General features: G+C 46.8%; 1 protein-coding gene across 1 annotated transcript in view; it reads left to right on the top strand.

Moving 5' to 3' along the window:
- Positions 1-1,313: 1,313 nt before the first annotated feature.
- The window catches only part of MYOF (myoferlin), a 228,741-nt gene continuing 209,802 nt past the window's right edge, over positions 1,314-20,252 (top strand). Inside the window, 1 exon segment of the mRNA XM_075351623.1 lies at positions 1,314-1,496. Within this exon segment, the coding sequence (XP_075207738.1) occupies positions 1,409-1,496 (88 nt within the window). The 5' untranslated portion in view covers positions 1,314-1,408.

Genomic DNA, 20,252 nt, shown 5'->3' with positions numbered 1-20,252 from the left:
ATAGGTCAGAGTGGACTATGCCTGCGCGAGCTGGGAAATCTGCACAGGCGTGTCGTGTCCGGGGGCGGGTGCTTTCACCAGCGACATTGCTAGCGATGTCGTTGCGTGTAAAGCAGCCTAAAGTCCCCTAGGGGACTAGTAAAATCAATAAACAATAAGTTTTGAAATATATGAAAATAACCCCCAAAACCCTAAAAGTTCAAATCACTCCCCTTTGCCCTGCTGAAAATTAAACACAACAACACATATTTGGTATCGCCAAGTTCAGAAATGCCAGATGTATCAAAATATAAAATCTGAATCTGAACGGTAAAGAGCGTAGTGAGAAAAAAAATCAAAACACCAGAATTAGTTTTTTTTTGGGTCACTGCAACATTAGATTAAAATGCAATAACAGGCGATCAAAACATCACATCTACGCAAATTGGCATAATTAAAAATGTCAGCTCAAGATGCAAGAAATAATCCATCACTGAGCCCCAGATCTCAAAAATGAGAACACTATGGGTCTCTGAAAATGGCGACAAAAGTGCAATTTTTTTTTTAACAAATTTCAGAATTTTTTTTTCACCACTTAGACAAAAGTAGAACTATACATGTTTGGTATCTACAAACTTGTACTAGCCTGGGAAATCATAATGCCAGGTCCGTTTTATCATATAGTGAACATGGAAATAGAAAAAACCCTAAAAACAATTGTGGAATTCCACTTTTTTTTGCAATTTCACTGCAATTTTTTTCCCATTTTCCAATACAATATATGGCAGAATGAATGGTGTCATTCAAAAGTAAAACTCATGCCGCAAAACTACAAGCCCTCATATGGCTATAGTGACGGAAAAATACATTAGTTATGGCTCTTAGAAGGGGAGAACAATAACGCAACACGGAAAATCGCAGGGCGGTAAAGGGGTTAATTAATGTATTATTTATACTTGTTACTTATGGCTATATATGAACCTCTGAGGTAGCGCTGCGGAATATGTTGGCGCTATAGAAATAATTATTATTATTATTAAACGTTTTTGTTTTCGGAGCCATCCGACATTTATCCTATTATGTCCCTATATGACGTGTTATTACCTCTATAGAGGCCACTGAATATGTCACCGCCAGCGATGGAAAAGTAGGGAAATACTAAAATGTGTAGTGTTCTCCGCAGTACAGCAGCGGACAGGCTGGGACCTGCAGCTACCCCAGCACTGGGATCAGTTTACAGGTATTTGCAGCCTGCTCTATGCTTTTACTGGTGAGATCCACCCAGCTTTTTTTTCTTTCTTAAAGCAACCTTCCCTTTTGTGCTCAGCTTCCCTCTTCCATGCTGCTGCCTGTAGATGAGCAGCCACAGCTGGGAGCTCTCTGCAGCTGAAGACACTCACAACTTTCCTCCAGACACAGCTCTGCCACCATGCTGAAGGTCTTTGTGGACTCTGCTTCTAATGTCCCTAAAACCAAGCTGGGAAAGCCTGACCCCATAGTGACCATCACCTTCAGAGGTAAGATTGGGGCCAAGTGCTCCTTATCTAGCTCAGGCTGTAGTTATGCTCTTAGCAGTCTGTGACTTTCTCATTCCTGAGCTCTGCAGCTTCTCTAAGTGCCATGTAATAAGCTGGTCTTCACCATATCAAGGACACAACTGCCTTTATTGTGAAGGGTAATGGTTCTGGTTACGCCTCATCTAGCGTTACATGTAGTGGCTGGTCTAATTCCATCTCTGATGTGGTGGAACTACAAATCACACAATACCCAATTCTCTCTCTAGTCTGCACTAATCGGAATGTCCTAGGTCTGTCCTCCCAGATTGTATTATATAAAAACATGGTCCCCCTATAACCAGGTGTGATTAGCGTGTGCTCTGTTACTAGGCTGTGTAGTCTATGCTTTATTATGTTTTTTTTTTTTTTTTTTTACTTTTTTTTTTTTTTTTTTTGTCATTGAGTCGGTGGGCACCACCAGGGCGTGGCGAACATGTGGCACATGTGTTTTTGTAGGGATCATGTATCACTATGTTACCTACTTATGAATGCAATAAGTAGGCATGAGCGGGCACTACCATGCTCTATCCTCGGAACTAGTAATGAGCGGGCACTACCATGCTCTGTCCTCGATACTAGTAATGAGCGGGCACTACCATTGTCAGGTGCTCGGAACTAGTAATGAGCGGGCACTACCATGACCGGTCCTCGGAACTAGTGATGAGCAGGCACTACCATTGTCGAGTGCTCGGAACTAGTGATGAGCAGGCACTACCATTGTCGAGTGCTCGGAACTAGTGATGAGCAGGCACTACCATTGTCGAGTGCTCGGAACTAGTGATGAGCAGGCACTACCATTGTCGAGTGCTCGGAACTAGTGATGAGCGGGCACTACCATTGTCGAGTGCTCGGAACTAGTGATGAGCGGGCACTACCATTGTCGAGTGCTCGGAACTAGTGATGAGCGGGCACTACCATTGTCGAGTGCTCGGAACTAGTGATGAGCGGGCATTACCATTGTCGAGTGCTCGGAACTAGTGATGAGCAGGCACTACCATTGTCGAGTGCTCGGAACTAGTGATGAGCAGGCACTACCATTGTCGAGTGCTCGGAACTAGTGATGAGCAGGCACTACCATTGTCGAGTGCTCGGAACTAGTGATGAGCAGGCACTACCATTGTCGAGTGCTCGGAACTAGTGATGAGCGGGCACTACCATTGTCGAGTGCTCGGAACTAGTGATGAGCGGGCACTACCATTGTCGAGTGCTCGGAACTAGTGATGAGGGAGCGCTAAAATGCTCAAGTGTTTTGTACTTGTAACCAGCAGTTAATGCTTGGATGGGCGTCACTCACGTACCAGAGTGTATTGAAAGTCAATGAAGAACTGGAGCATTTTTCTGGAACAATGCTCGAATCCCCTATTGACCTCCATTATACTTGGCTACTCGAGTCGCGCCCTTCCCAGCATTATCTGCTAATTAAGAGACCCGTGCATAGTAGTGCTCGCTCGTCACTAGCAATAACCCAATGACATCCATTCAGCACGAAGATATCGTTCGCGTATCTTCCAAGTGCTATCCTTGTTTTACGCTATAGGTAGGAGAGGCTTGGAATTTTTTTTTTCTTTTTTCATGTGGCATGTGCCGCCTCTACATTGCAGGTTAATCGGGTGACTTATCAACACCTAGGGTACCGCTATAAGGTCAAGACTTTTTTGCTTCTTGTTTCGGAGTTGCATTACGCTGCGATGTAGCACCGGCTTACAGTAATTTTTGCCCATGTGACCTGCATGGAGGCAAATGTGGCCTTGTAGCTCTAGCCTTACATTTTAAGGCCATGTGCACTTGTTGAGTATTTTGGTGACATTTTTTACCTCAGTATTTGAAGCCAAAACCAGGAGTGGCTGATAAATCCAGAAGTGGGGCTCGTGTTTCTATTATACTTCTTAGATTGTTCCACTTTTATGGTTTCAGTTAACAATTACTGAGGTAAAAAACTCACCAACTACTCAACGTGTGAATGTGGCCTAATGCTCCATGGATGAATAGCAGTCTGCAGATAAACCGAGTGTGCGGGTCCTCTGAACTGAATGAACCATTTGCAGCTTGATCTGCTCAGTGATGGGGACATATTGAATGTTTGGATGAAGCGCATTCACACAGACAATATACCGTATATTCCCAGCATCCAGTGCTAGTGTCGCGGGCGGGGAGGGCGCTGCGCTCGCCACGCTCTGGTCCGGCTCTGGGTTGCTGCTTGCTCGCCGCTGCTCGGTGGCTCGAGCGGTGGGCCAGATCCGGGGACTCGAGCGGCGCTCCTCGCCCGTGAGTGAAAGGGGTGGTTTGGGGTTGGAGGGTATGGTCCGTGACGCCACCCACGGTTTGTGGTGAGGTTGGACACCACCGCTGCTAGTGACGGGGATCCCGGGAGCGATGGCGGGGAGCAGCTTGGATATTGTTTTCCCCTCCGTGGGTAGGGGTTGGTTGTCCCGGGGCCCGGTGAGGTGTCGGGGGAGGCAGGGCTGGCGAGGTGCAGGGTCGCGGGGGCAGCGCGGTGCCTGACGGAACGGTTGTAATCGCTCAGCCAATGATGAATACAGAGTCTCCGGTAAAACAAACGGCTGGATGGACGGGTCCCGCAGCCGGCTGCGGTGGTCACTCCCGGACGGGTGGTGGTGGCTGCCTTTTCCTGCACCTGTGATGTGTCTTCGGTCCCGATGGCTTCCCACCGGTAACCCGCTCCCCAGCTTGGATAGATGCCGAGGGAGCCCCTTTTGCCCGCAGGCTCTGGCCCTGGGAATTGTAGCCTTGGCGGTGACTGTATTTCCCTAGTCGGTTTGGACGGTTGCCTTCAATCGGGTCTTTGCTGCTGGGAAACCCCGGAGGTTCCTGTCGCTAACGGATTTGACCGGTTTTACGGCGACTCCAAGCCTGGTCGGGGTCTGTAGGCCCTGCTGGAAGGTGCGGGCTTCTCTTCGCTCACCGGTTCGGTATCGGCAACAAAGATTTGTGTGTGACTGATGTGCCTATCTCAGGGTATGGGGTGTGTTGTTGCAGTTCTTGTGACGACCTGGCTTGTCCAGGGCGCCACACTAGGCCAGATTGTAAATATGACACCTCCCTTGGTGTGGAGACTGGTGCCACCACTGTGTGCATATCTCCACTGCGGTGATACCGGTATTGCATAGCGTTCATTGAGTTTTGTCGTCTCTGTTAATATTTTGACGCTTATCTTTAATATTTCCTGCACAGAATAGTCTGTCTGGAAAGAATCTCCGATAGTCCAGACCGTGGGGGTGATGGTGGGGGGGGCACATCTGTCCCTGATTTGTGAGGCAGCTCGAGTTACACTATGGAGTCAGATTGTCCTTGCGTTACTCTGTATTCCCGGGACGGGTAGCTGCAGAACTTCTTTCTAGCGGCCTATTACCCAAGAGAAGCCTCTGAGTGTAGGAATAACTGTGGATGATGGGAGACGTGTCCTGACATGGCTGACGTGACTCACTGCACGGTGGGAGTTGTGGTACAGTCACTGCCATGCAGCTGTTGACTCATGTATCTTATTTTATCCATTTTGGACCCTTCCTTTCCGTTTTTGCACTTCATGTCTTATCTCTTTTTCTGAAAGGCATGAATGTTGTAGCACAGAGATGGCATTTTGTATTTTCTCATTGACCATTCATTTGCAAAATGGAGCAAAACCTACACAAAAGTTAGGAGGTTCTGGCTGCTGTGACTATGAATGTCCCAACAGAGATGAGAAGGACACACAGATGATGTTGTGCCGGCCCTGGATAATCAAAAGCCGCTCCAGGGACACCGGATGGTAGTGATTTGCAGGCCTCCCTTACAGCCACCAGCTACCACTGATCATTTGGACAGGAGTCCTGTGAATTGGTCCTCTCATCTCTAGTCCCAACCTTCCTGGATTAGGGTCTACATCCTGCAGTCCCAGGCGTCTGCTTAACGTCCCTCACTGCCACCACCCCTCTGACATCGTCTTCTGTTGGGGTAGAAAGAAATGGCAGATGGGTGTGACTTTGGGCATTGGTGCCATTCCAGCAATGATCGCAATGGGGCTCGGGGGACATTGTTATGCCACATGATCCCACCAGTTATTCAGTGGACGCTATTGGACAAGTGGATGTGGTGACTACATGGCTCATGTGACACAACAGACCCAGTGCCGACATTGCTGGTAGAGGAGGTTAGTGTAGGGGATTTTTATATTACATGGGTGAGTACTTATTTTAAAAAGGAGAACCCCTTTAATTCCCCCCCCCCCTTCTCTCCTTATATGTAGAAGTCTCGGCTGTGTCTGGCACACGTTACATCCTGCATTATTTTCTGTTGAATCACTGCTTTTTTTGCGATTTCGTGGCTGTGACTCAGCGGAGAGCCCTCCTTGCCTAATTCTTTCATCCCTTGTATCTAGTCGCTGCATTATGTGAATCTTCATCTCTCACTCCTAAAATATTAGAACCATTGTTTAGAATGGATAGAGGAAAAATATGCCTTGTTTCCATGCTCTGAGCCGGCTGGGGGAGATGTGTTTATGGCTTTTGGTTGTGTTTTTGCTCTTGACTTCCTGCATGGAGCTGAAAAACTAATAATTACTGACATCACACGGCCATAATTGTTAGCGGATGCAAAGCGGGAGGGACGGTGGGGGAGGCCATTATCCTCTGGGAGCCTGCTGAAACGTGTATAAGACATACAAACCTAAAAAACAACTACACTGGAGGAAATAAACACTTTCATCTTAATTGAAACAATGCATAAACAATCATGGAGTTAAAAAAAACAGATGCACAGCAGTAGATGATAAGAAAGGTACAGCATGCCTTGGTAAGTGGCTGATAGTAATTAAGGCTGTAATAGCAAAGTACAACAAATATCTGGACGTACAGAAAAATAGTGCAAATACTAATAATCAGTTATAAAAGGACACAATAATACAGTAATTATGAATCATTTAATAGCAAGTACAACCAGATAAACAATTATAAGGAAGCCACTAGCAGTCAAAGTATAAATGAAGCCTAGTTACATAGACACCCTGATGCGCGTTTCGGCGTGGCTTTTTTTTTTTTTTTTTTTGTAGAAGACAAGTTCACATGTCCGAAGCTCACACTTGGCTCCGAACTGTGGGTGTGCAGCGGACCAACATAATAATCGCTCCCGTTAGCATTTAGTTTGGCTCATCTGCGCATATCCAATGCAGAATTAGCATAGTGCATTTTATTCTTATTTTTGCAATGTTGACAAATTTGCATGAAAATTCTCTGTTGCATATGATTGGGATTTGCGGAAGAAAAAAAATCCAAAATGGGAAAAACTCGTCCCAAAACGCTCCAGAGTAAGCGTTTCTTGATGTGATTTCCACGTGAAAACTCCAGTTTTTGATCACCTCCAAAGGTTCATTGGATCTGTGTCCCTTTTTAGAGGATGATCAATGTATGATCCACTATATGTAATGTGCATTCCTGGTTGCCAGCATTTCTGGCGATTGTTAATATCCATTCCTTGCCCACCACTCCTGGGAACACCAACATTTGGACAAGGCTTTACATACGCTGCCCTGATTCAGCTCAGGAGTCCTAGGCAAATTGCCAAATGTAAATATCATAAATGTCCATAAGGGTCACACAAATTAGAGGCCACACTCCAAAGGGTCCATGTGCCTGTAGACACTACTGTATGTTGCTGTTAGCCCCCTTGTTATTATGGGTAGGGGCATAACTATAGGGGGTCCAGGTGCATTTGTACCCTACGGGGATTTGAAAGGTCCCTTTATGCCCAGATCAGAAAACCAATATTATTAGACCTGTGATAGTTGAAGATTGTTAAATTTTTGCTCACGAGCTTCAGATTACCCCTCTGATTAGGGGAGCATACTCGGCGTTTGATGCAATAGATGACCCGGGGTCACGTCTACGGGGAGTTTATGTTCCCCTTGAGCTTGAATAAGAGTTCTCTGGTTTTCGGCTAAATAAACAAACTGATGGGATAATTGGCCCTTATGTGTCTGATGGAAAATCGAGATTGTGAGATCATTGTACCGCAATGCAGGATATTTTGATAATTATGTAAAGAATAAAAATGGATATTTTTTTTTTTCTCTTACTTTTGTGTTTCTGTATAATATTCGCACAGCTCTGATTTGCACTATAAGGGTGTGTGCCCATGATCCAGGCTCACAGCATTTTGGAGGCGGTGTGTTTTCACTACGTACAAAATGCTGAGTTGCACAGTACAAGCTCAGTTGATGGGGTTTATAGAAATCTCCTGCCCAATGCGCTTGTCTTTCCTTTTAGTGTAAACTGACATGCGGTGCGACTTCGAGCCACAGCATGTCAACTTATTATTGTTGCAAAGCCGCAAGTGTTCTCCCCAGGAAAGAGAGAGAGAGTGTAGCCGGTCGGCCAATGTGGATGATCGTAGCAGCAGCTTAGGATAACACTGAAACATAAACACCACTCAGCAGAATGTAGCACAAAGCAGCAGCACTAAAGAACTAGGAATGTAACTAACTTGTTGCCCAGGCACCTCCCTTAAGGAGAAGGTGCCTTAAATACCTGACCTGAGAAGCACTTCTGGGTTAGGGCACTCTGGTCCTTTAAGAAAAGGGGTGTGGCCATGGGTGCACCCTACGGGCATTCCCTGGGGGTCTGTGAGGTGTGTGCAAGCCCTGAGAGACAGCCGCATAATTTGAGGAGGGGGAAGTCACTGCAGGATGGTGAGGCAGGTGAGAAAACAGACGCCCCCGCCAGGGGAGGGAAGCAGGCCAGCACGGGGATGCCGGTCTGGGCATTGCACGTTTTACATGGGAAAAGGGGTATAGAAGATGATGAGGATGAGAGTGAGCAATACAAGGCACAGACTGGTACAGGAGGAGAGAGGACCCTACCCACAAGGGCTCAGTATTGCTAGCAATTACCCTATTACAGTGGACAATAATCCTCTTCTCTGTATACTTGGCATTGCTATGCTGTGTATACAGCACATTATCACTATATATATATATATATATATATATATATATATATAATATATTTTATTCTTTTTTTTTTTTTCCTATCCACACTTTGTCTGACTTTTTCACCATCTGGAGGTCCGATGTGATCTCATCATGTCGGTATGTCCTCGTTCAATCTGACAAGGAGCCACACAGAGTCTTCTAGGAAACATCTGCACTACATGTGCTCCTTATTGAAGGTGCATTTCAGTTGTGTTTTTTTTTTTTTTTTGTTTTTTTTAAGAAACCAATAAAATCCTTCCAAGTACTTTTGAAGGAGTTGGCTGAAATCTGCACCAATCTGTATGTGATTGTTGGACGTCTGACTTCTGGGACCTCCACCAATCGTTAAAATCGGTTTCCTGATTCCTCCCGTGTTCATGACTCTGAGCACTGCTGCTCCACGCCTCCTCTGTGGGACTGCCATAGCCAAACACAGAGCTCGGTTATCTCTCCCCGGGACATCCATTGATCAGACACTTATCACCCATCCTGTAAGTATCAATCTTGGGCCTCCTTTATTTCATCTAGAGTATTAGCTATGGAGACACAGAGCTGTTTCATGCAAAATAATAGAAAGTCTGTTGCTGCCGTCAGTAAAGGATTATTCCCATCTTCTTAGATGGATGCGTTTGTTTTTATCAGCACTAACTAATCAGCTTCACACAAAATCATTGTTATTAAAATTTTATCTTGTTCTCCTGATTTAACAAATTTTTTGTTTACTGGTTAGTTCCCAAAGAACCAGCAACCGTTTTGGTTTAGGAGCTGAACCTGCTCAGCGCTTACAAGCTTTCTTTTATTGTAATCCCATAAAAAAGAGAAAGTACAGCTCACCGATCAGCTATTCACCGATTCCTGGTAGGATCCTGTGCACGGAAAGGTAGGGCTGCCTTGTAGATCCAAATGGAGAGAGAACAATCCAGCGCAGTTCCTCAGGATAAATTTAAAATCAATGTTATTGGTAACAATCTTTAAAAATAATTATCCGGTAAACAGCTGATGTATAAGTGACCACACAGTTACAACATGGGACTACGCGTTTCGACGTTCTGTCTTAGTCAGGTTCCAAAAAACATAGAAAAGATATAAAACATAGTCCTTAATGGGTACCGTAGGAGATATATAAACAGTTTGTTTTTGTTGTAAGTTGTTGTGTTTTTTTTTTTTTTTTTTTTTCTTTTTCCTTTCAGATTGTAAGTGTAGCACCCAGGGATATGGGGTACTCTGTTCCGGGCAGTGTCTCTCTTGGGAATGTCACGATGGTGGCCATTAGCCGGTTTCGTGCTCTGGACCCTTTTTCTAATGGGGATATTTACAGGGGATTAATGAGTAAAGTTTATACATGACGCCACTTGCGGTGTTGCGGATATATGTAGGGAGCCGCTGCTGCAGAATGTCTCCACTGGGGCTGGTGGTACTAGCAGCTAGTATGGTAGTCCCTCCGCAATTAGGGTTTTGCCCCAGCGGGTGTATGGTGTAGTGGGCGTCAGAAGAAGGGAGTGCAGACAGGTATTCCGTGCAACTGGTTTACTCACTTGAGATGTTAACTGGTTGCCCGAGGCCGGCTGGTTTTGCCTCCAGGTCTTGATCGTCCCAGTGCCAGTCTGGTTTCTCTGGTACCTTCTTCCCCTGCCCCTGTCTCTGGTAAGTGGGTCCTCGTGGTATGGAACTGGGGGTCCCTGTTCTGTGGTTTGTCCACTTCTGTCCGCCTGACAGTAGCGTGAACCCTGTGGGGTTGGAGTCTCTGGTCCTGTCCCTGGTTCTCTCTTCTCTCTCGGTGCTACTGAGTCTTCAGATTCTTTAGAGTCAGCAAGCTCCTTGATGCTGTGCAGGTGTTAACAGGTCTGCTTGAAGCTCTTTCCTGTCCTAGGGTCCTGTACCCCGTCCGTGCGTAGTTCTGAGAGTACACCACTACTCCACCGGCAACTACTCTCCTGGGCACCAGGTCACCGTCAACCCGAGTCAGGATGTTGCTCAGTCACACCTTCACACTTCAATGTCAACTCTAGACTGACTACTCTCCACAGTCTGCCCCTCCCACCTGGTCAACTAGTGGACTGGATTGGCTCTACCTCTAGGCGGCCAGCCATTGGTCCCACCCTAGCTGGGTACCATTGTATGGGGGGAATGTTGGGTAAAAGTGGGATTACCTGGGTTCTTGTTGGTACCTGCACTGGGGTTCTGGGTCCCTAAGAGGGTAGGCCCTGCATCCTGGTGGGGATGCAGAACCTTGTAGCACCCTGATGGTGTCAGGGGCGCTACATTAGCACTGAACTGAGGCGGATTTGGGGCGATAGGAGCAAACTACACTCTAATCCTGGCCAATTTTCCAGTCTCGCTGCTTTTCGGATGCTGCAAATGCAGTGCAGCCTCGTATAGCAGCATCAGGAGCCAAGGTGTGCTAGGAGACCGCACTGCCCATCAGTGTTAGGGAAGGCAGGAGACTGGGGAGTGGTATACCCCTGCAAAATGGAATGAGTCAATGAACCCACTAGAAGTCACTGGTTTATATTGGGATTTAATGTAGAATGGATCCATCACAACTGTCGTGGATCCTTAAAGAGCAGTGTGAACAGAAGCCTTGTTCTTGTCTGTTCAGAACTGTTCCCTACCTTATCTGCTGCTAGTGACAGCCATTCATTATACCAGGCATGTTAATCTGACATCAGGCCTGTCCAGCCTTGTACTAGCCCTCCTAGTTATCCTTAATTATCCTTATATTATAGTACTGTTCTTCTCCTCCTTTTAAAAACATACCAAAATCTTTGCCAGTGTGTTTTTTTTTTTTTTTTTTTTAACAAGCCCCAACATGACACACTGGGAATTTCACCTATTGGAGCACTGTCTGCAAATTTTTGTTATGTAAGCTGAAGCCAGCAAGCTACAGGGGTTAACACTGACAAGACAGGGATACCTGTCTTGTCACAGTCCAATCTGTTGTTTATTTGCTAGGTTTTTTTTTTTTTTTTTTTTTTTTTTTTTTAGCAGCAGGACCCTTATCATTGCTCAGACTAAAATATCGCCCTCAAGGAGGTTGGCTCACCCCCTCCTGACACCTCACTGTCAACTTACAATCTCTATTGAGAGCCTGGTGTGGGCTGAGCAGCTCTGCTACACGGCTAAATCTAAAAATTCTGTCAGAACGGCTGCAGCCAGTAATCAAAGTGACACATCATTGGATTCTGGATCTCTTTGCTTACATTATTCCACTCTCCAATGAGGTAACAAAAACCTTCTGACAGATTCCCTTTAAAGAGAAGGTCCACATATGTAAGGGTTTTTTTGTTTTATACAGACTACACAGGGTTTTTGTAGTCTGTTACCATGGAGACACAAAAGATGATTATATAAAGTACACCGCTTGCAAAGTTCCTTACTTTTTTTGTCAGATGCATTGAAAAATATGTTGGTGTCCTTTTGAGATTTCAAGGGGTTTTCTCTTGCACAGTTATGAGGCCATCACTCACTAAATAGTCACACATGTATTAGTTTTCTCGATGGCGACCTGTAATGCTTTTTTCCCCATGCAGCATATTAGTCCACCTCTCCAAAAATCTTTTCTCCTTTTCAGGTGGGTCATGCTCCTGTGATGCCCCTGGACTATCAGGTCGTCACAGGGTACTGCACAAGCTGCCCTTCCATGCAATATTCCGCCTCCTTCTTGGTTCTGGTCCCTACTTAAGTGATGTTGCCTCCATCAGCGAATCAAAATCCTAAAGACACCCTGCACCACACCCACCAGGCACACCAGTGGACAGCTTGAGTGGAATAGAGGGGAGGTGAGGAAGTGTAGTCAGTTGAATTGAGTTGAGCTCAGAGGAAGACGGTGGTCTGGGCCTAGAGGAGTTGGACCTCCGGTCGCAGGGGATCGTGGCAAGCTGCTCGGACCTGTCGAGGAGGACGGCCGGCTGCCTGGTCCTATTACCATTCCGGGACCGATGGCACGATTGGGTACACGGACCTTAGGTCGGGGAGTAGCTTCAGGCAACCCGCGAATTCACCTGAGGAGGACGGAGCCTTCACGATCCGCTCTCCACCCGCTCCAGAATCGGGGTACTAGCGCAACGAGGGGGATAAAACTTTCCAACCAAACCAGTCCAGAAAATCCCAAGCGTGAACCCTGAGAGCAAGCTCCCATACTTAGCCATAGTTTGGAGCGGGGCCCGGCTAGTTCTATGCTACCGGGCCATCAAGTTGAAGTCTAAGTGCCAGGAGGCAGGTTATGGACCACCAAGCAGCACCACTTGGAGGAGCTCCCCTCAGCAGCAGCGGTACCCAGAGGCATGGTTTACCCGGTTGTCAGTGTCTGCCTATGAACTGAGTGAGTACGAGAGTGGCCCCTTCACCCCCACGGCACTTCCCTCCTACCACCGAGGCCTGGGGCATACCCTACCCGTGGAGGGTTCCAACACCTTGCTGCCCCGTTCCATCATCCCCGAGTACTCCCAACAGCAGCGGTGGTACTCCTAATTACCACACACCACGGGTGGTGTCACAAACTATAACTCCCCTGTAAATACCCCCCTTTTTCATTCGAGCGGCCGCACGACCCCCGGGTCCGGAGACTCTCGAGCCACAGTGAACCCGGATCCGAGCAGCTTGGCTACTTCCACGGGGGCCGTACACCCCCATGTTACAGTCATGGTCAAAAATTTGGGGCACCCTTGAAGTTGTTCAAGAAAATAAGCATTTATCCCAGATGATTATTGCAAATACACATGTGTAATGGAACAACCCAAAAACGAAAAAAAGGTGGGTGTAAGGCAAATTGGACATTCGCACACAATCTAAAAAATCTATCAAACAAAATTTTAAAAATTGTGGGTGAACAACTTTGTTTCAAATGCACCTGAGGCAAGTACCTGGTGTGGGCAATATGAAAATCACACCTGAAACCAGATAAAAAGGGAGAAGTTGACTTAAAGGGAACCTGTCAGGTCCTGTATGCACCCAGAACCATGAGCAGTTCTGAATTCATATTGCTAATCCCTGCCTAACTGTCCCTGTATACACTAGCATAGATAGAGATCTTTAGAAAAAGTATTTCTAAAGATCCTTTATAATATTCTAATGAGGCCAGGGACTAGTCGCAAGGCCGTTGGTTCCCTTGGTTGGTCCGGTACGCTAAGGAAATCCTGAAAATATGCACTGTTGGTGGGCCTTGAGGACTGGAGTTTGGGAACCCTGGTCTAGTGGACTGGATCAGCTCCACCCCTGGGTGGCCATCCATTGGGTCCAACTGTAGTCTGTCACCAATCCTTGGGGATGGGGGAAAAACGGGGATTGCAATGTGTTTTGCTGTTACTGGCACTGGTCTTCCAGGTTTCTGGGGGTAGGCCCTGCATCTTTGACAGGATGCAATACCTTGTAGCTCCCTGATGGCTTCAGGGGTGCTACATATACAATACAGAGAATCAGCATGTGAGCCATCATCAAAGGCGGAGACACGGCTGTTCACGTAAATATATGTAATCGATTTAAGAAGGGGTTACGTTGACTGTGCCAACAATTGACAGGCGTACTTTTGAAGCTTAATGAAATTATGTCTAATTTGCCACTTATTTATTTTTTGTTCCAGTACACCCAAAGAAAATAAACGTGTAATTGCAATATTTTTCTGGGAGAAATTCCTAAATTTTCTGGAACAATTTTAAGGGTGCCAACACTTTTTTGGCCTTGACTGTACATAAGTCAATAGAAGTGTACACACTTATAGTAATCGTACATTGTATGAATAAATCGGGTATGATTCTGGCGCTGTACACACGGTAGTCCTGTCCTTCTGTGTAATGACAATAAAGCTATTGCGAGAAATTCCCCGCGGTGCATCGATCGCCTGCAGGGGTTTGGCAACTCTTCTCTCTACTTTTCAGTGTTAGAGTTTTATGACTTCCTGAAAGAGCAGCTGAAGAACAGGAAAAAGATGACAAAATTTCAGAAATCTGCTATATTCAGAGTTTTAACAGAATTTTAAGAGGTTTCTCAAAATTGCAAGTTATTGGTCAGTTGGACCCCCCCCCCCCAGCGATCTTGAAAGTGGGACTATGTGACCCTGACTTGAATGCAGCAGAGGCGCACATACCTCCGCTCTATTCATTGTCTGAGTCTCCTGAAAAAGCGGGTACAGAGCTCTCCCTGTGATAACAGATGGCGCAAAGTTCCAGCATGCACACCTCTGCTACATTCAGGAGGGGCCGTCTGCTGGGACCCCCATTTTATTTCGGAACCTTAGGAATAGAGCTCTACAGACCATGAATAGAGCAGAAGCTGGGCATGTCCACCTGTTTCAGTATGGTGTGCATGCCCAGCTTCTGCTCTATTCATGGTCTGTAGAAATAGCTACTCTCTGTACTCTGACTATGGGACTGCTGGAGGAAGCAAAGTACAGACCTTGGCAGTTTCCACAGAGTATGAATGGCTTGGTTATGAACACCTACGTTCCATTAGGGATGAGGCTTTGCAGAGCTCCATTTCTGAGGTTCCGAAATACGATGTGGGTCCCAGCAGAGTGCCCCTACTAGAATGGAGCAGAGGTGAATATGCTTGACCTTCCCTCCATTGATTGCTTCCTCAAGCAGTCCAATAGACAAATCAATGGAGGGAAGATCAAGCATATTCACCTCTGTTCCATTCAAGGAAGGGTTGTCTGCTAGGACCCACATCACATTTCGGAACCTCAGGAATTGCCAAGCTTTGTACTTTGTCTTTCGGACTGCTGAAGGAAGAAAAGTACAGAGTTTGCAATTTCCACAGACCATGAATGCATCTAAGTTCCATTGAGGATGGAGGTTTTGCATAGCACCATTGCTGAGGTTCTTAAACACTATGTGGGTCTCAGCAGATTCCAGGAAACTGGCTCTGTGGAGTCCCTTTCTTGCATGGAGCAGAAGTGAACATGCTCCATTTCCACTCCATTGATTTGCTTCCTCCAGCAGTCCCATAGTCAATCAATGGAGTGGAAATGGAGCATGAGACCCACATAGTGTTTAAGAACCTCAGCAATGGTGCTATGCAAAACCTCCATCCTCAATGGAACTTAGATGCATTCATGGTCTGTGGAAATTGGAAACTCTGTACTTTCTTTCGGACTGCTGGAGGAAGAAAAGTACAAAGCTTGGCAATTCCTGAGGTTCCGAAATGTGATGTGGGTCCTAGCAGACAACCCTTCCTTGAATGGAACAGAGGTGAATATGCTTGACCTTCCCTCCATTGATTGCTTCATCAAGCAGTCCAAATCAATGGAGGTCAAGGTCAAGCATATTCACCTCTGCTCCATTCAAGTAGGGGCACTCTGCTGGGACCCACATCGTATTTCGGAACCTCAGGAATGGAGCTCTGCAAAGCCTCATCCCTAATGGAACGTAGGTGTTCATAACCAAACCATTCATACTCTGTGGAAACTGCCAAGCTCTGTACTCGGCTTCGTCCAGCAGTCCCATAGCCAATCAATGGAGTGGAGGTTCAGCATGTTCACCTCTGTTCCATTCGAGAAGGTAACTCTGCAGAGTCCCTTTTCTGGAATCGCTCAACATAGGATTGTGCTTTTGGGAAACAAACACTTTTTTTAAATATCAGCTTTGTTTTCTTGCTGCTTTTGATGGGGCACATTCTTAGTTACATACAGAGGCTGAAAAGAAAACCTTTAGACTGAAGGTTTGTCATTTTATATACACTGTATGTGCTAAATGTATAACGGCACAAGCCTCCTGCGCCACTAACCTGGTACAATATATGGGTGTTTTTCAAAGGGGTTCACATATGAGAGGTGCCCTGATCGTCAGCTGCCCTTTATGTGTGACCCACACTGCACTATTATCCATAAAAAAGAATAAAAACCATATTCCTCAGAGTATACAAAAGATAAAAATTAAGTCTTCAGTTGCCGATGGGTTTTCCGGTTTTCCTCTGCTCCTCACATATCCTGCATTCTCCTCTATACTTTCTCCCATTCATATTCTTCTCCATAAAGTCACATCAAAGGCAACTTTAACATTGTGGTTCCGATCCATAGCAGCCGCTGTGCCTGTTACAAAGGTAGCTATGGCCTATGAGACTTGTTACAAGTTCCCAGGGGTGAGAAGTAGACTACCTTTACGACCCAGTGAGGTTGTGCCCGGGGCTCTGTTGTTCAAGTGCAGTATCGCTAGATGATATTTTGCACTGTGCCTTTTTAAAGTTCAGATACATAGGAAAGTTTAAAGCGTTCTTCAACAGAACTTTACTTATTGGGTTGTGATCCAAGAAGGTAAACGTCACGTCTACAGATATCGTCCATGATGCTCAAATAAATGGCAAGAACCAAGCACCTGTCAATCGTGCATTCGTCCCGGAAGATATCGGTAGACCTTTTGTCACCGATGCTGCTCATCATCCAGAGTAGAAGGGAGCAGGGTTGAATGAACCTTTGCTTAACCCAGGGTGCTACCTCAATTAGTATACATAAAAACACTTTATATTAAATATATTAAAGTTACTGAAAATTCCACCTGTGAAAAGTGACACACACAAAAAATTCCCAGGACCACAGGACAGCCACAATAGTTCCTCTTAAGGGAACAAATATATTGATTACTCCAAATATCACATAAATAACACTGCCAGGGGGATAATCTCTAAATGACCCTTACTTCCACTTTCCTCTACCTGTCAATGGAGATATGACTTACGTCACACGCACCCTAAATGTAAAAAGGTGCCCCCATTCCTCGGCGGCTTTCCCTTCTATGATATCCCTGGTCTCCCTTCTTAACGGGTAGAGACTAAGGGGTTATCATTCAAAAATAGAGGGAAATAGAAAACACTTATCTGGGATATATTCAGGTCATAGGTCCCTTAGCAGTGTTAATGTGGAGAAATCCAGGCCTTCCATGGTCCTCAACCCAATAAAATTAATTGACAAAGCCTCGACGCGTTTCTCCCCATTTAGTTAGTTGGGGTTCATCAGGAGACAATATTAGTAGGTGGCACAATCGCCAAGGCTATCAGGGGGCTACTCGTTCAGCAGCACGCGCCTTTCTATGTAGAAAGGCGCGTGCTGCTGAACGAGTAGCCCCCTGATAGCCTTGGCGATTGTGCCACTTACTAATAGTTGGGGTTCATCAGGAGACAATATCAGGGGGCTACTCGTTCAGCAGCACGCGCCTTTCTACGTGGAAAGGCGCGTGCTGCTGAACGAGTAGCCCACTGATAGCCTTGGCGATTGTGCCACCTACTAATTAAATGGGGAGAAACGCGTCGAGGCTTTGTCAATTCATTTTATTGGGTTGAGGACCATGGAAGGCCTGGATTTCTCCACATTAACACTGCTAAGGGACCTATGACCTGAATATATCCCAGATAAGTGTTGTTTTCTATTTCCCTCTATTTTTGAATGATATAACCCCTTAGTCTCTACCCGTTAAGAAGGGGGACCAGGGATATCATAGAAGGGAAAGCCACTGAGGAATGGGGGCACCTTTTTACATTTGGGGTGCGTGTGACGTAAGTCATATCTCCATTGACAAATAGAGGAAAGTGGAAGTAAGGGTCATTTAGAGATTATCCCCCTGGCAGTGTTATTTATGTGATATTTCGAGTAATCAATATATTTGTTCCCTTAAGAGGAACTATTGTGGCTGTCCCGTGGTCCTGAGAATTTTTTGTGTGTCACTTTTCACAGGTGGAATTTTCAGTAATTTTAATATATTTTAATAAAAGTGTTTTTATGTATACTAATTGAGGTAGCACCCTGGGTTAAGCAATTGATAAACTACCTTTGTGAATTGGTTTTCAAGTGCCAAACTTGAATGAACCTTTTTAATAATTTTATAATAACAAGCCTACCCAGCGTAAAAAAAAAAAAATATAAATAAATATCTTCAAATTAATATGTTGTGACACTTGCTATTATACTTCTGACTGGAAAGGTGTCCAGATCTTTATCTAAAACCGTCAGGAAAACCCTCATCAGGTTTTGGCCATCACTGGACAGTGTTTCACATGTGGCTAACTGCTCTGTCCATTAGCCAAGTAATTTCTGTTGTCTTTACATCAGCCTTGATAAGATCTGGAAGTTCCCACTCCCCATTAGGGATGACTGACTAGTCCGGGACCCAATGGATGGCCGCCCAGCGGTGGAGGCAGTCCAGTCCACTAGCCGACAGCCCGGTGGGAGGGGACAAACAGACACTCAGACAGTAAGAGAGCAGGGAGTCCGGTAGTGACAGTTGAAGGGGGCGCACATGTCTCCAGATGGGGTCGTGTAGCAGTGACCTAGGTGGTGTAGGACAATGGTTGCAACTTGCCAGGGAGGGTACAGCCAGGTACCTCTGGAACCAGAGCACCGATGGGGCACAGGGTCCTAGGTCAGGCGACGGCTTCAGGCAACCTGACAAATACCTGCACAGCGATGGGAGCTTCACGGACCTCACTGACCCAAGAATCTGGGGGCACCAGTGTCGCGGGCGGAGGAGGGGACGCTGCGCTCTCCCACTGCTCGGGTCCGGCTAATGCTGCGGCCTGCTGCTGCTCGGTGGCTCGAGCGATGGGCCGGATCCCGGGGACTCTAGCGGCGCTTCTCGCCTGTGAGTGAAAGGGGGTTTGGTTTTTGGGATAGTCTATTGTCCGTGACGCCACCCACGGTTGTGGTGATTGAGTGGACCCCACCGCTGCTCTGTCTGGGGAGCCCGGGAGTGATGGTATGGAGCAGCCAGTTGTTAATTTGCCCCTCCGTGGGTAGGGGGTTGGTCATCCCGGGGCCCAGTGATGGGGTTGGATGGTGGACAGGTGGGTATGGGGCCTGTGGAGGTGCAGGGGAGCAGGGGCAGCGCTGTGCCGCACACCACGGAGGTACTCACTCAGCCAGTAAACACGACACAGTTCTCTGTAAACAAACGGCTGGTTGGACGGGTCCCTCGGACTGTTACGGTGCTGATGTTCCCTGCAGTTGACGGTGACGGTCTCTTCCCTGCACCTATGTGTAATCTTCTGGTAGCGATGGATTCCCACCGGTAACCCGCTCCCCGACCTGGATATGAGCCGGAGGAGCCCCACTCTTGCCCGCAGGCGCTGGCCCTGGGAAACTGGTGCCTTGGCGGTGGCGGTGTCTCCCCTTAACGGTCGGACTGTTGCCTTCAATCGGGACTTGGTTGTTGGGAGACAGAGGTCCCCTTCACTGACGGATTTGGCAAATTATGGCGACTCCTAGCCTTGCCGGGATCCGAAAGGCCCCTGCCCTGGTGCTGACTGTTCTTTGTATACCGCTCCGGTACCGCCGGGTCACCACCCGTCCACGGTCCTTTTGGCAACCTCCGAGCAATCTCTCCTGCAGACGGTCACCGCCGTCTGCCAACCTTGCTGTCTCAGTCCGGGGCACACACCCGGACTAACTTCAGGCTTCTTGCTGTCACTTTTCTCTGTCACTTTCAACTCTCCTCTTACTCTCACTGTTTACTCCTTCACTTCCCTAGCTTGACTGCCTGGTTTTCCTGCCTCCCAGGGCTGTGAACTCCTTGGTGGGCGGAGCCAACCGCCTGGCCCACCCCCTGGTGTGGACACCAGCCCCTGGAGGAAGGCAACAAGGATTTAAGTTTTGACCTAGATGTACCTGCAGGGAATGTGGGGTGCATGTGGTGTTGTGACCTGTGACCCCTGGCTTGCCCAGGGCGTCACACCAGCAGTAAAGATTGAACCAGGGACCGGAAGAGAACACTGACCCTACAGGGTTCGCACTGCCCGCCGTACGGATGACAGAATGCCGACAGATAGTAAAGGACCCA

This window comes from Anomaloglossus baeobatrachus, chromosome 5 (assembly GCF_048569485.1).
Source record: "Anomaloglossus baeobatrachus isolate aAnoBae1 chromosome 5, aAnoBae1.hap1, whole genome shotgun sequence".
In the NCBI taxonomy this organism is placed as follows: domain Eukaryota; kingdom Metazoa; phylum Chordata; class Amphibia; order Anura; family Aromobatidae; genus Anomaloglossus; species Anomaloglossus baeobatrachus.
This window is presented reverse-complemented; position numbering and strand designations above follow the sequence as displayed.